The 16,793-nt window shown below is 41.6% G+C and overlaps 1 protein-coding gene and 1 long non-coding RNA gene across 3 annotated transcripts in view; one reads left to right on the forward strand and one right to left on the reverse strand.

Annotated features, from left to right (window-relative positions):
- Window positions 1-485: 485 nt before the first annotated feature.
- Window positions 486-5,815, reverse strand: LOC133505821 (uncharacterized). Its single transcript, XR_009796350.1, has 5 exons — window positions 5,606-5,815; window positions 5,424-5,506; window positions 997-1,049; window positions 849-901; window positions 486-767 (listed from the first exon to the last, which is right to left on the reverse strand). It is a non-coding gene; the product is annotated as an uncharacterized LOC133505821 (long non-coding RNA).
- An 8-nt stretch (window positions 5,816-5,823) lies between these two features.
- The window catches only part of tnrc6c2 (trinucleotide repeat containing adaptor 6C2), a 45,655-nt gene continuing 34,685 nt past the window's right edge, over window positions 5,824-16,793 (forward strand). For both annotated transcript variants that reach the window (XM_061829310.1, XM_061829311.1), the window contains exons 1-2: window positions 5,824-6,565; window positions 16,436-16,518. In XM_061829310.1, the coding sequence (XP_061685294.1) occupies window positions 16,474-16,518 (45 nt within the window). In that variant the 5' untranslated portion in view covers window positions 5,824-6,565; window positions 16,436-16,473. The remainder of the gene's footprint in view (window positions 6,566-16,435; window positions 16,519-16,793) is intronic.

The raw sequence follows: 16,793 nt of genomic DNA on the forward strand, positions 1-16,793 counted from the left end.
AAGGGCAGTCTCCCAAGCAGAGTTATGTATTCATAATCAATACCAAGGTACGTACCCCTGCCTCCATGTCATCAATCATTGACAAATACAGTTTAACAGTTTCTGTTAAGCTCCATCTTGGGAGGTGGGGAGGCTCAAAAATATTCTTTCGGGCTCAGTACTGGTATCGAATGCTCTCAGATCATGCATTATGATTCAATATCACATTTTCAGAAAGCTTCTTGCTCTTGTTCCTAGTACATAAATTGTTAGTTTCATTGCAATTGTTTATTTTTATACTCTTATTTGTTTTGTCGTGTTTGTTCCGAGCATTTCATGTACAGGTAACAAAGGATAGATGCTTGGTACCTGTTTTTTTTTTTTGTTGTTGTTTCAAAACTTCAGCTGTCCTTTTGTGAAATATGTTATGCCGCGGAAAAAGCCGAGGCTCTTGGGATTCTTTTTGCGCAATTTTCCCGCTAATGTTTTATGAACGCGTGTGATTATTAATGTTTCTGGGTAGGGATTCTTCCTCCTGTGGGAAATGTGTTTAAATGACAAAATGTAGCCAGAGAGCACATGCATTAAATATGCATGCAACCCACTGACGACATAGCTGAGGGTGTGCATGTGCAATATGAGATCAAAATGATAGATTTATCCATCCACAAGAGGAAATGGGGAAATGCGTGTGGTGAAGGACTGACTCTGTGGTTTTTGGTGGACGCACATGTGTGTGCAGACTCCGGCGGCTGACTTGGAAGAAAAAGAAAGGACAGGAGAGCAATCTGGAAGAAAACAGCAAGACGTCAACAATTGGTTCCGCTGCAAATTGTGTCCGTTTTTTTTTCGTTTGTTTTAAATCTTACCAGAACGACTGGGCAGATCTTTTCCAATTGTCTTGCGTCTGTCAGCAAACTGCCTTAAATGTATAAATTGGAGGAGTTAAACATTTGGGATGCGCGAACACTTACATTCCAAAACGTGAACGCTGCCCCCATCTCCACTCATACCCACTTGCCCTAAGTCTCGGCGTTTTTGGCCCACCACATCCAGCAGATGGTGCTGTGCTGAAAAAAACAGTTGCTTCTTTCATTTATATTGAATGCAGAGTAGTGATTCAGTCGCAAAGAAATTATGCCCGTAAACTACAAATGTGTGGTTGGAGATGTTTAGTTTATTGTCATCATCTTCAAAGTGCTGTTTTCGATATCATTTTCTTTTCATGTTGGAGGATTTTTCATGGTGTGGTTCAAAGGGCGGTTAAATATTCCAAATATTTTGGGCAGACTTTTTCATGGGATTTTAGCGGGGGCATGTATGCATTTAAAGGGTAACTGACTGATTGATTCACAGAAAAACAAAAAGTGTTGGTTAAAATATACACTTTTGACTTGATCATTTGCTTTTCAGAATCAGTTTTATTGGCCAAGTACAGTACTGTCACTTCGCTGTTGTAGACCAACTTGTTGTTATATCCATTTTTAATTTTCAAGTTAATCCCCATGAAAGTGTTTTAAATTTTACAATAACTTAAGATCTGCCATCTTAACTCGCTAACACAGAGGAAGGCGATATAAATAACAATTAACGGATGTACTAGTGCACTCGGCATGTAATGCATTGCTCAATGACGCTTGTAACTTTCAAGTGCTTTGCGCTTACTCTCACATGACAATACATTTCAGTGGTTTGTACAAACCCCACAATGAATTCCTGCACTCACCGACGTAGCTTCTGATCCACAATGAACTACATGTGCCTCGAGGCGTTTTTTTGTTTTGTCTTGTTTTTTTTTCCCCCCTTTTCCTGACGACATTCCCCTCCGCTCTCACCCTTCTTAACCCCGAGTGCGGAACATCTGCTTTCTCCATTCCATTGGCGCTGGCTGCCTCAAAAGCTTTGGGCATCTTGCCTTGAATCGGAGAAGAAAAAAAAAAACTTTTGGCCAGGGCCCCTGGCCTTTTCTCATTAGTAGTCTCTAAGAGTGATGTCTCGGAGCGCTCAGCTTTTCTCAGCGCGCTCTAGCCGGTCAGCCTTCCCCTTTGTAACGCGCAGTCTTGACCTGTTCCCACTGCACTCTGTGTGAGTGTCGTCTGCACGCCGAGCATTCATTTCCATGAGAAAGGAGCGTAAAGAATGGACAGGGGCCACGTTTTTTTTCTCCGGGGTGTGCGCAGACGCGATCGCGGGGCCACCGGGGTGACCTCGTCCATCATGTCGTGAATAGGCAGGAATTATGGCCCCGTGTCTCTGTACAGCACCTGATCAAGACATTCTTCACAAAGGTCGCTGGGGGTTAGAGGAACCGTATGAAGAAAAACTGCTTTGACTCTGATCTGAATCTGAAGTTGTGGATGAAACAGCCAAGCTGCCGCTATTCGGAACTTTTCCACATGAAACCCCGCAAGTCGCGAGTCCGCACTTAGCCTCCGACTGGATTGCCCGCTTGAGCACTTTTCACGTCAGATAAAGAAACTGCTGGCGACGAGATGTTCTATTTTCATTCGCATATGTCTGAGAACAAAATCAAAACCGCATCACCTTCCGAAGCACGGAGATGACGTCTTTAACAGCAATGGACCATTCCGACCAGTCAATCACTCGTACAATAATAGCCAATCAGATAGCCGCATTGTCTTAACCCCTGTCTTGACACGCCCCTCTCGCCATATTGTCCCACAAGCAATGCTGGTTGTCAGTAGCGTGCGCTTGGAAAAGTTAATGTTACGAAGAAAACGGTCCTCAGATGCGCTTGGGGAACATGCAATTCTGATGAAAGATATCCTGCTACGTTGATTCATTTTCCAAAGCCTAAAACACATTTGAGAAGTGGCTACGATGAATTAAGGCTGGCGGGAAAGCGCACGTACAACTAAATGTGGACAACATCAACAAACACGAGGCTGTATGTTCGAAGGTAAGTGAGGGAGAAGTATCTTCTCTGAGTTTGATTTCATTAAAATCAGTGCTTTATACATTGCAGGAGAACAACTTTCACTTTGCTAGCATATCACTCACCTGCTGAATGAAGTGTGTCATGTTTTATGCCGGGTTAGTGATACGTAAATGCGCGAGAAATGTCTATTTGCCTATTTGTATCACATCGGACTTTTAATACAGAGAACTGGCTTCGATTACAAGCCAAGTCAAATGAATACACCCACTCACTTCTAAAGACTCCAATGATATTACTCGTGATCTTTCCAGGTAAAAAGTACTCACCCCGCTTTACATGCAAAGTACGATTCCACTATTTTATCCTGTTGGATTTCAATACGACGTTTGTGATGCGTCAAACTTTTTTGCACTGTGAGGCGTCAAACTTTTTTGCATCGATCGCCAACGTTGCGCTGTAACTCTGACATTGCGTCTTGCGCGGACCAAAATCTTAATTCCGTGTACATATCTTTGCCTGAAATAGTTGAGACCTCTCTGTAGAACTCTCTTGGACAAGTCTGACCTATTTGGCAAAAAACATACCCAAATATTAGCTGGACTGCGCGATAGAGAATCAACTTCAAACGTGTTCTGTTCAATCGCCATTTTGGAAGCTTGTGGGACTTAAAATCACCATCGGAAAGGTCCATTAGATTACATGTGAACGAATGTTGTCTGCCTCCATGTTTACGTACTGTAGAGTTAATCAATTTATTAGCTCTGAAATTTTCTTTTAAATGTCAGATTTTACCTCTAACGTACAATATATTATAATATACTTCAAGGTGTCTCCCATGAGACGGCTCCCCCATCTGCAGCTGATTAATGAAGTTATTAATTAAATGCCCCTGGCCTCAATTTGTGGAAATATAGTATTTAGTGGTGGTATTTTGTTAGACAAAAGCACATATTCACATTTAAACACAACTACTTGAATTTGATGAGTAGTTGCACGTCATGTATGGCTGACTTGAAAAGCTTTTAAAATATTATAGGTCATATATGTCTCTGAAAATGACCTTTACAGGATGAGTAGCTTCCTCGAGACTTATTTGTCATAAAACTCTTTAGTGACGGCGATATCAAACGCTCCCTCGTAGTAATGTAATGTACTATGTCTTGGTAAAGTGACATATTACACTATTTCATTTACAGTACACATCAAAAGGTAGTGAAATGGTTTTAGCCAGGATTTCCCTCTTTACTCGTCACGTTAACACAGAGAGCCATTAGCATTTGTTATTCAGGACATCTGACAAATGTAAGCGCAACGTGTCCATTTTTATATCACTAACAGCTTTTGTTATGATGATGAATGAGGGTTAATCAAGACAATAAAGGGGATAGATGTAAAACCAGTGTTCGAGATAGCGGCGCTACTATATGGGGGTTTCAACGCCTGATAAGTATCTCAGAAAATATTACCGCTTTGACTGTATCCGGCGCAATACAGACCATTATTACTTTGATATTATTTTTATCTATACGCTATGACACCCTTCCACCATTTCATGCAAATGAAAATAAATGGGATTGTCTTTCCAGACGTCCTCCACCCCGCTAATGCATCCATCCATCTATTTTCTTAGCCGCTTATCCTCACCGGGGTCGCAGCAGTGCTGGAGCCACTTTTGTATAACTTTAAAATGATAAAAATATTTAAACTAGCATAAAATGAACTGGCATATTGTGTTTTTTCATCTCAAAACTGTGCGCTCACATTTAAAAAACAAAACAATGAAATGATAATTTTATAACACCTTTAGTACCAATTTGGCCACTATTTGGGGATTTATTATTAGTATTTTTTTTTAGATTGCGGGGCAGTCATGGTTTAGCCCCTGTTGCTGTGGTTGTCAGTTTAAAGTTTTTTGAAAAAATTATAAATAACTGAAACTATGGCAAATTCACCCACAACAAATAGTCTTCAATAAACCTTTTTTGTTTGTTTGTTTTTTTTGTTTTTGCACATAAAATAGCTGGGATAGCCTCCTGTGTATTGTTCAAGCTCCAAGTGGTGTTCTTGTAGACTGAAATACACCAACATTTTAGGCTTAGAGATGACAGCACATATTTCTGTTCTTTTTCCTAATCCTTGCAGTTTTCTATACTTCTTATCCTCCCTTGGGTTATTGGTGGGGCCTAAATATACTGTAGTTTCCTGTCATGTTTCACTTTGAAAACCTTTCTTCTGTGCGCGGTGTGCAGTCATGTGACTGGTGGCTCCGTTTGATTGGTCAAATTAAGTCACTATCACTAACCCTTGCTTTGGATTGGTAAAAAACGAGTCATGTGACAAGTCTTTCTGACGAACCAAAACAAAATACAATAGACAAGAATTACCTGTATGCAAAAATACAATTAGCAGATGGAAAGTAGTGTTTCTTGCCAACAAAAGTAGTAAAGTTAAAGTCAAGAAATATATTACATTCAAACTACTGTTACAAGTTAAATTTACACAAATGTGAAAGTGTATTGAGTAAATGTAGATCATTATTACTCACCTCGACTTGCTTGAATTTTAGAGCAGACCCTACTTGACTTACACAGATGTGCTTTGCTCCCATTTCATCATTTATATGGAAAACTGATTAATGAATGGATGAGGAATTGATTAGTCTTGTTGTTTAGAATTACTAGTATTAACATGGAGATTTTAAAAAAGTGAATTTAAAAAAAAGCACACCTGACAGTCGGGATATACTGTCTTTGCGCCGGGAGTGTGCCCCAACAATTTTCACTTTTAATTCGTAATTATTATTATTTTTTAATTCTAAACGTCAGCGCATCCGTCCAAACCCGGCTCGTTTGCTGCTTTGTGGGCGGGTACGATGTTTCGTCGTATGTTCCGATTGGCTGAGCGGGAGTGACGTGAGCGCAGCCGCTTCCTGGTCTGGCTTCTCTCCGGGGGAGGAGGAGAGAAGCGACACTGCGGTGTTTGCTAGTCTCAACAAAATGGCTGCGAGACCGCTGACGCCGAGAGCTCCCTGAAACGCCTGCCATGACCGTGCTCTGCGCCGTTCTGGACCCTCGCAGAATGTATTTTCCCGGAGTCGCTTCTCACTTTGTATTCACGGTAGCTGGCGCTTCGCAAGTCGTCCCGCTGGTCACCTAAAAACAAAACATTTTTTTTGTGTGTGTGTGTGCACTTTAAACCAAGTTGACCCGCTGGTTTTTCGGACGGCTGTCGGCTAGCTCGGACAAAAAAAAAAAAAACAAAAAAAAACCTGCGCCATTCTTTTTTTTCTGTCTTTTTGGGGGGGTTTGTCGAGGCTCAACTTCAACCAGCTAACGTTGTCTGCAACAAATTAGCTGCGTTGTTAAGGTCATTGCTATTCGTATCGTTTATTTTTGTTGTTGTCGCCTCCGCCTCTTCATCATCCCCGCCCCTGTATTTGTATGCTACATGTCGCTTTTTAAAAAAAAAAAATCTTAAACTCAAGCTGCATATTACAAAAGCGTGATTTTTATGTATGTGGCTGAGGAGGGGGGCGTTGTTTACCTCGCTATCCTGTCACCAAGCTGCTACGGCGACCGCCGGCGAAGCTGCCAAGTCTTGACTGAATCTGCTCCATCGCTTTACGGGTAACTTTGGAGAGGACGCCGGGGCATGATTACAAGCTGCCAAAGTTGTGTTTGACGCAAGGTAAGTTTATATTCACTCCCTCTCACTTTATCACTTTTTTTTCCCCCTCAAACCCTCACATTTTTATAAATCATTCATGCACTGCGTTATTGTATTTGCTCGCCCGAATAAATGTTGTAGTTGCTTCAAGGAATCCCGCAGAAATGTCGAACTATGTGATACTAAATGGACGTTTCATTATCATGCAGGGATACACTATGTTAAATCCGTGGAAATATTTGCAGGATGCGATTGGATGGGAAACTTTAGTGTTATATCACAGCTCTTCCGTGATTGGTTGCGTGGAACTGGAGAACACTGCACGTGAATGGTTTCTTTCACGTAGCAAAGGGGGCATTGCATTACTTTATCTGCGCTTGTACAAGGGTAAATGCATTTGTGTGTGGGGAGGTACTTTCTCTGGGATGATCATTGAATGCAATGGCACGGTGGCAGCCTTCATATTTAATGCAGATTGTGGTTTTTTTTAAATGGTGTAATCTGTCTGCGGTTCACGTATCTGTAATACTTCATGTATCTTTTACATTCCACTACACTAATTCCGAGTACATTATTAATCGTAACTACCCCGTCGCCTATCCTCTGTTCCGCCACAATGATTCCAGATACTGATTGAACTGTTGCCATCCATTGCATCGCAACCCCCCCCCGCCCCCTTTTCCTGCATCCCCAGGCGCCGAACTCCAGCTTTTAATATCTCCTTAGCGTGTCTTAATTGAAGTACGTAATTTCCTGTTTAATTTAACCTCCACCCCCCCACTCCCATCCGCTTCCTCTATCATCTTCAGTCAGAACTGTCTTATCTCAATTGTCACACTAGGGCAGTGATGAAGTTAAAAAAAAAAGGTGCGAAAAGCAAGCAGACACAAGAGTATTGCGACGGAATGCGTTTCTCACACGTCGCTGCTATGTGCAAGCATTTTTGGATCAACCTCAAGGTCCTGGCAGTTGGTTAATGCCCTGGTGGTTGCTAATCAGGTCATGAGGTACCTCCCGCATGGCCCTAAACACCCAACTGGCTTAGAGACACACACACACACACACTTTTTTTTCTTCCCGAGGGTCAAGTGTCCTTCCTCGACACCCACCGTCTCTCCCACAAGATGACGTCTAGCAAATAAAAAGGGTGGCTGTGAAAACATGTTGCAGGGGCCCTCTGCTGCCCGTAAACTGGAGAATTGGGGGAGGAGATGGCGTTTACGCGTGTTAAGGAGAAGGGAGTCTGCTGTAAATCCCTTACAATGTGGATTGCAAGGATACGCGAGGTCCGCTTGAGCAAGCCGCCCAGGTGAATAAAATCCTACCTTTTATGATTAACGATTGCGGCTCGAATTGAGTGGCTGTGGTAACCGTAGGATTTTTATTGTACATTTTTATGGCGTTCTTGATGACACTGAATGGTGCGAAAATGTGACATTCCAAGAATCTGTAGGGCATCATGATTTTGGGAATCTGCTGTCGTTAACGCAATGTTTTTTTCTTACTTTTGCATTCTCATATCCTTGTTCAAGGGTAGTTAATGGGATTTGGCACTTAATATAAAAGCATATAAGGATAAATTGGTAAACTAATGGTTGGGTTGCACGTGAGGTCACGCTCGTTCATCCGGGTACTTGACCGCCATTGTTGCAGACAAGCAGTCAGCTGTCCATCGTCGTCATGCCAGATTATTGTTGCATCTACGGATGTGGAGTTAGTGGAAACAAAGACATTGGGAATCGATTTTTCCGTGTTCCAAAGATTAGATTGCATGAAGGAGAAGATACAATGGAGTTATCGAAAAAAACAGCAACAAAAGGGGCTTGCAAATATACGACGTGCAGATCTGAACGAAGCTCGAGTACACAAGGCAGATGGGTTTTTGAAAGTCTGTTCGGATCACTTTGTCTGCGGTAAGCATATGTATTTCTAGTGTCCGGATATTCTACTTCAGGAAAGTCTTTAAGGTCCTTTTGAAAGTACGTCGTTGTGGAGAGTATACAAATCGATATCTTCACAGAGTTTGATCTTCTGTACATATCTACTTTGGCGACATCATCGAGCGCATTAAAGTAGGCAGAAAACATCCGCCGCTCGCCGGTTACACATGGGTCTGTGGACGTTGCCATGGTGATGTAATCTGCAACGCCTAGCTTGTCTGTAGAAATGGCGGCGATTTATCACGTGATTGCAACCCGAGCATTGGGATAGTAAATCTCTGACTGTTCTGAACGCCCCTGCTTGTGCCGTGTTGATGATGCATCGTGGAGGAGTTGTGCCCAGCGGAGGTTTGCATCAGTGCACGCATGTACCTCATTCGTAGCTGACGTCACGTCCTTCTTTAGACCGCACAGTTGTTAAGGCCAAATTATCAACACCTCCGTTGGTTGCAGCGAAGAAGTCTACTGCACTTTGTTGCTTCAAAATATGAATGGTAGACTCCAACAGGTTATCTATCGATGATGATTACGTTTAGAGGACTGACAAATTGCCTGGAGTGAGAGAAGCGATGGGAGTTTTTGTTAACCCCAACCCTTTACAGCTGGAGAATATTTCTTAATTAATTTGTGGCAACACGTTATTGCACACATAAGCTAAAGTTAAAAAATGAGCTCAATTACAGTTATGGATAATTTTTTTTCTCCTTTTGGCAGAATGCTAGCGCTGAAGGCTGTTTGGACATATTTTCAGTATCTCAAAAGAAAAAACAAAACATTCCATTATCTGCATCTTGCCAGTGTGGAACTGGCTAATTTACAGCAAATAATACCCAAGGTTTGTTTCCTATTTTCTGATCTTTTACTAAGAATACACTGCATCCTGTCTAACCCTCAGGTTGATCCCCTTGTGCCACGTTTGAAGCTCCAGTAGACTTTGTTTCTCCCTACCGCATTATCCCACAATTTTTACGCTCTACATTTTTGGCAGCGTTTAGCCAATTTCCTTAAAGGCTCCAAATTCCAATGAACAAAAAGTGCTTTCAGACTTTTCTCTTAGCTCCACTAAATCCCCAATTTGTCCCGATTCAGAAAAGCGGCTTACTGTATGTCATCTATAGGACTCAGTCGCCATATCCCTTATCCAAGACCTGACCGTGGTGGTTACCAAACCCGTTATTATAAACCTTTCAAACAACTGGCCCGCAATTGATAGATGACATGCTTAACACCACTGCAGGGTGCTGCTCCAGTCTGGGATGGGCATTGACAGTGGAATCAGCTGGATTCAATTTGTGACTGTCAAAAGCCATTAACCTCATCCTCTAAACTGTGAATGGCTATTTTCAAGTGCATGGGGGCACAATTTAATAAATGCCCGTCAGTTAAGTTTCATATGGACATTGTAATAATTGAGGGGTATATGTAGACTAGTTTGTTTTCCGTAATCACAGTGATTACCAAGGTGAGAAGGAAAACCTGAAATCAAATCCATGCTGTCTACAGAAGAACAACAGGGTATCGCCTACGGATTAGTATTGCAGACGTCCGCTGTGGGAATTCTGCTCATTGTCATCAAAACATGAGTTCAGGACACACACAAAGCGATTCCTTCAACCCATTTGAAATATTTTTCAAAACAACACTGAATTGCAGTGCTGCACAATTAATTGAATTTTAATTGTGGTGGCAGTTTTTGCTGGAAACATTAAATGAACCTAATCATTGGGGATTTTTTTTTTTTTTTTTAATATACAGTGCCACCTTTTCCTATGAAATTGATTCGCTCCGGAAGTCCTTTCCTAAGGTGAATTTTTCGTAAGTAGAAGCGCATTGTAAATAGCCTAATCTGTTCCAAGGCCCCCGACCCACCCGCCAAAAAAATGCATTCAAAGTACATAATGTAAAGAATAATAAAAATGATCTTCATTTACCTTTGGGATTGGGCGACTATGCTAAGAGAAAGGTGAGTGAGACGTGAAACACATGGTGAGGGACGGAGGAGGAGGCAAACGTTTGAGATCTGAGAGAAAATATCCATACGAATGTACGCACAGTCGACAACTTAATTCCACTAAAGTTTCTTGGGACCCATGGGGAAGAAAGAGCAATAAACTTGTTTAAAAAATAAAAAAAAAAAAACACACAAATGGAAAAAAGAAGTTGTACTTTACCAATGTTTGCTAGCGTGTGACAACGTGTGAAAGCGTTAGCATGTGATTCGGTGATGTTTGAAACCCATCATGGGTAAAGATTGATGTCCCTCCCAGCCAATGGGATGCCAGGAAGATGCTACATCAATAGCTAATGAGAGCTGCTCTATCGCTCCACTTTCAAAACACGGGACAGGATGTTTACGTTCGGTGAATAAACAGGGATGTACCGCAGATAAGCGTTCTCAGGTTTGCCCCCCCCCCCAAAAAAAAATATAATAATGTAATATAAAGTGTATATATATAATTTATACAATCATATATATATTTATAATAATATAATATAAAATAATAAAAAAAATAGCTAAATCCACAGTTTTATTATTCTAGTGTAATCACATTTTAAAGATATCGATCCCTGAACATACATTTTTTGGAAATGGGAGGGGTTTAAATATTGTATTTTTGTTGCCTGTTTTATGCATCCTTCTTCCCCGACGTATATGTCAATAGAGGTGGCCGAGGGTTAAGGGGCCCATCAGGGGTAACACAGGTTAGCATTCAAGCAGGGAGATGGAGTGGACTTGGGGGGGGGGGGGGTAGTCGGGATCTGGCGAGCTGATGCTTGTGAGTCTTGGCGCAGCTCCAGGGGAATCTTCAATGTACTGAGGTTTATTTGGGGCCCCGTTCCCCCCCTCGCTTTCGTGTTGGCTAATTGGAGACACGGTGGGAAGGAGCACGGTTTCACATGCGAGAAGCCTGACGGGGAATATGCGGCACATCCAATTGAAATGTTCCCATCTTCACTCCAAAACCAACATTAGACAGCCTTGCTCATTATGTAACAGGACTTGAGCCCCACAGCACATACAAAGCCCTCGGGTAAGGCCGTGGAAATAGCACCTGCGCTTACACCGGGATTAGAGTTAAGACGATAGGTCCTTGTTTTGTTTTTGTTTTTTGTTTCTTTTGCCAACATCAGTGCAGTTAACTGACAACGCGTGGTTGTAGATGACAATGTCTCCCGCTGGGCACCCTCCAATTATTAGTTACTTGATAATAATAATATGGTCAGCTCAAAGGAATTATGTTTTTGTTGCAAATCAACAGAAGCTTTTGTGTCTTTGTCCAGGTTCTTGATTATAGTTCAAATAGCTGTCAAGTTATGAATTGTCAGACAATCGATGCTTCGGTGTGGGCGGTGTCTGCATGATGTCCGTGTCAAAGCAACCTTGATAAATTTGTCTGAGCTGCTTATCTGATTTGTCTTGGCACATGTCCTGTTTGTGTTTTTCATATTTGGATCTAGTTATTGTGACAAAATTTCACCCTATGTTCAGCTTTATAAACACATTTCAGGACTTAACTTGACACAAAGTATTGTGGGCAAATATAAACAGATTTATTTCCTCGGAGCAGCGTGCCAATCACACAGCAAATCTGTTCCATATGAATGAATAATTACTTCATTCACGTCCATGAAACAATGGAAGGTGATCGAGGCCAAACGTAGTGCAGTACAGATTCAGTCAATTTGCGTACTGGCGGCTGAATAACAAGTTGAGCAAGATCTCTGGCGCAATTCCTGCAGGCACTATTTTTCTGCTCAATGCAATTCTAGAATCAAGAGATGCAACAAATAGTCACTTAACAACTAATCAAGTCTCAATGTATTTTTAATTTTTATGAAAAGAATTTGGATAAGTGATTATTCTGGAGAGCTTTTTTTAAACTTCAATATGAAGAAATCCTCAGAATTTCAGCCTCTCAATAGTAAATATTCTCACATTTCTGTTGTCCTCCATAAAAGCAGATTGATTTTTTTTTTTTTATCTTTGTGTTTAATTGAAATATGACATTTGCTTTTCCTTTTGTAAGGAAATGATCAAACTAGCAAGTTAATCTTATTCACTTTGTTTCTGCATTTTCCACATTGTCAATTTGAAATAATGTCCTGTTAACAAAGGGCTGTATGCTCAACACTTATATATATGTAGTCACTAAAATTTTTTAAAAAGTCATCATTTGCTAATTATTCAGAACTTCTCCGTACATCGTACAAACACGGAGGCAGTACGTGTCTGATCCTACAAACGCAAAAGGACAAACATGCTAAATGTTTTGACGACTCCATGAATTTTGTCAGCTGCAGCAGTAACACTCATCTTATTCTTTTTTTTTTTTTTTAACTTTATGAGATTCCGGCGTGTTAAAGTTTCGTGTCAACATGGCTTCTTCCCCAGCCAAGACACGTCAAAGGTGTTATTTATAGCACCAGCTCCACATTATTCTTTAACTCATCACAGCTATCCACCCACCTTCAACCATGTCAACAAATCCCAGCATCCACTGATCAAGTCTTGTCTCGTGGCAATAAAGCATGTCGCAGTCTTTCACTGTATGCTGCTTAAGGCGAAGCTGGTATGTGTAGAAACCCACAAACGACGACCTTGCTGGGTGAATTTACAGGCCTTTTTTTTTTTTTTTTTTTTTTTTTTTAAACAACAGAGCTCCTCGTGTTGTCTTGAAAGCTAACCCTAACATGAGTCAATAGAGTGTAAATGTAATGGACAGTTCAACCCTGGAACAAATGAAACCCCTTTAACTTATTTCCTAAAGAAATAACAATTGTTTGGGAAATAGAACAACTCTTTAGTCAACCAGTCACATAGTTTGGTTTGTATTGGGCTCTGGAGGTTCCTGTTGTAAAATAATCTCACAGGTAAGCACCGTGCCTGTCCATGTTCCATCATAAAAGTTGTGGCTTCTTTTTTTTTTTTTTTTTTGTAAACCACTTGAATGTCTGGCTTGGCTAAATGATCAGAGCGGTTGTTGTTAATAGGTTCACCACATTGTGTAGCAACGGTGGATCGCATTCCTTCAGTCGTCTGTCGTCGTTACTTCCTTACTTGGCGGTCGGTGCCATATAAAATGCGTCAAGCTTTTGTGTCATCCCTGCAGCTTCTTTGCGTTTTTACGTTGTCTTTGTCTTCAACAGTAAACGTCTTTAGGATTCTGTCGTCTGCGCACCCTCTCGCTCTTCTTACCGCCATCCTTTGGACATTAGTAAACAAGGCACACGGTTATTTCTGTGCTACCCTTCACCACCGCCTCTTGTCTCGCTCTCTCCCCTTGTCTGTCAGGCTCCATCATGCTTATTTCACTTTTTTCTTTCTCTTCAACGTCTCCAGTGAGGATTCTCTTTTCTGTCTTCCTCGCTCCCAGCTTCAGCGCCCCCTTTTCTCCCCGTCTGGTTCTCCGGCGGCTGTCGTTCTTAATTGGTGTTGTTCTGTCTGCTTTCATCCACCGCCTGTTTTTCCCCCTCCTCTACCCACCCACCTCTAGTTCTCCTTCACCCCCTCTCCTCCCTTTCCCCAGCATCGCTGACAGAAAGACAAGCACCAGACACAGCACCTATCTTCCGTCTCTCCATCATGCTTTCCCTCTTTCTGAGCTTGACTTATGTGTTTCTGTGGCCTCATCATTCTTTGTGGACTGTTCTCTTTGCTGTACCACATTCACCAATTCTGACTCCTATGATCTCCATTTATTGTGGGACGGTATGTGGAAATGTAATCAAAAGTCCATCCATTATCTTCCGCTTTTCCGGGTCGGGTCGCGGGGGAAGTAGCTTCAGCAGGGATACCCAGACTTCCCTTTCCCCAGCCACTTCTTCCAGCTCTTCAGGAGGAATCCCGAGGCATTCCCAAGCCAGCCGAGAGACATAGTCTCTCCAGCGTGTCCTGGGTCGTCTTCAGGGTCTCTTTCCGGTGGGACATGCCCGGAACAGCTCACCAGCGAGGCGTCCGGGAGGGGTCCGAATCAGATGCCCCAGCCACCCCATTTGGCTCCTCTCAATGCGGAGGAGTAGCGGCTCGGCACTGAGCCCCTCCCGGATGACCGAGCTTCTCACCCTATCTCTAAGGGAGAGCCCGGACACCCTGCGGGGGAAAACTCATTTCGGCCGCTTGTATCCCGGATCTTGTTCTTTCGGTCACGACCAACAGCTCGTGCCCATAGGTGAGGGTAGGAACGTCGATCAACTGGTAAATTGAGAGCTAATCAAAAGTCACGATAGTCAAAACATCTGTATTTGTATTATTTCTGTATTTGCATGCACATATTTATGTGTATTCTTAAGTGAAACCAAAATAGTCGGGGGGTGGGTATCCTTCTAAAGTCAATGCTCAGCTGTCATGAGTGATGTCATGCAAAACCTCATCAGCATGGATCAAAGCATCAAATCTGGTTGCTATTTTTCCTTTTTCGTTGCCATTTTTTGTCTTTTTTTTTACAACACTAAGAGGTACAGACGTCATGAATGACATCACACAAGTAGTCTCAGTCCCTTTGGAGACCCCCATTTATTGAGCGTGGAAGGACGTTGTCATTTTCTTTGGTATCTGTTGCGGTGTTGTCCAACTTATCCAAAAAGAATTAGCGTCAACATGGGGTGTTGGGGAAAAAAACACCATCAGTGGAGAAAAACAAGAACGTATACTGGAAATTCGGTGACATTTATGTTCTTTTGACTATGAAGCAGATAATTTTGCTTTCCATTTTATCAAAGTATGAACAAATCTGAGGTTGACCGTCGCCTCATGAAGGAATTGCGTTCGACCTCAGCGGTTGTAGTATATTTGTACATCGTTTGTTAGACTAGAAGTATGCAGCACTGGGTCACTCCTGATGAGACGCTTGTGTCAGCAATACCGAGAGCAAAGCAGACAGGTAAGGATATGTGAAGAGGCCTGCTCTGGCGTTTACAATGTCAGCTAAAAAGCCGACTGTCCCTGCTGTCACATTTAAAAGAAAAACACCAGCAATAAACTCCGGCAGTTTTCCCTCGCATGTGCACTAAAATTAGTTTTGCACAAGCAGCGGATTGAAAAGCTGGATCTCATGTCGGATTTATATAATTTAAAACGTGATTAGATAAAAGAAATGGTGAAACTGAATGGCAGGATGGGTGTCGAAATGATACAATAGGCCAACCGGGATGTGGCAGGAATTCCCATCAGATTCACACGGGAAGCACAATCAATATTCACCAGCTGTAATTGCCACCACATCTTAAATAAATAAACACCAAAGACCGCTTCCTAGTTTTCTGAAAGTGCCATATTTCCATCCATTCTCTGTTGCTAATAATTTTGTCAGTGCATTACTTCAAAATCCACATACAAGATGGTGACAAATGCAATGTTTGGTTACATCTAAAATAGTCAAGAAGACCTTGTTTGCTCCTTGAAGCTTCCAATGTGTTCAGTGCCACATCTGCCAACATTAGCATTGCTAATTTGCTATTGACCATGCTCCAAGAAAGTAGTATGACCTCTGAACTCTACCACTTGCTAATCAGCGTTTCTTGCTGGCACAAATGGGTTATTACTACCTTATGACTGCACCTTATTGTATACTTTTTCAAGGTAATTTTTGCCTCAAGATGTTAGTAGTTTAGTAGGCCTTTGTGGGGGTTGGTGGTGTACAACTCTTAAGTTCCCAATTTAATGGGAATAATTTCTAAGCACTTCCAGTGGTATCACGTTACTATCACATCGTGAGCTTTGATTTTATGAAGTAGCATCAGTTTGAGATGACATATTGTGTCTCCATAATACAAGGCCTGCATGCACCGCAGAAACACAAATGCACACCAATGGAAATGTACAAAATTAAATGGAAGGCGCTTCCAGTATACACAAATATGTTTGGAACGCATGCGCCGACAACTTGCTGTGCCTTGATGATGTGTTAGTTTTGTTTACATATTTTTTTTCTCCATTTTTTTTTTTCTATAGCTGAGAGAAGCAAGCAACACAAGAAAGAGAACCATTTGATGGAAGAAAAGAAAAAGAAAAAACAAGAAGAAAAGCTCAAGAAGGTGATTTAAATGCATATTCGCCAAAGTTATGAGTAGCTAAATGTCCTCACGGTTTTGTCTAACTAATGAAGAATGAACCATTGAACAAAAAAAGAAGTAATACAAAGCAAATTTATTTATGTAGCACATTTTATACACAAGGTAAGTCAATGTGCTTTACATGATTAAAAGAATTCAAATACATAAAAACATTTGGAAAAAGTACACTTAATACAGCTCTTAGTGCAAGAAACATCACTGAAAAGTGGAAGTGCTCTAAAATGCTTGAGGGGAAA

This window comes from Syngnathoides biaculeatus, chromosome 9 (assembly GCF_019802595.1).
Source record: "Syngnathoides biaculeatus isolate LvHL_M chromosome 9, ASM1980259v1, whole genome shotgun sequence".
NCBI classification, from domain to species: Eukaryota; Metazoa; Chordata; class Actinopteri; order Syngnathiformes; family Syngnathidae; genus Syngnathoides; species Syngnathoides biaculeatus.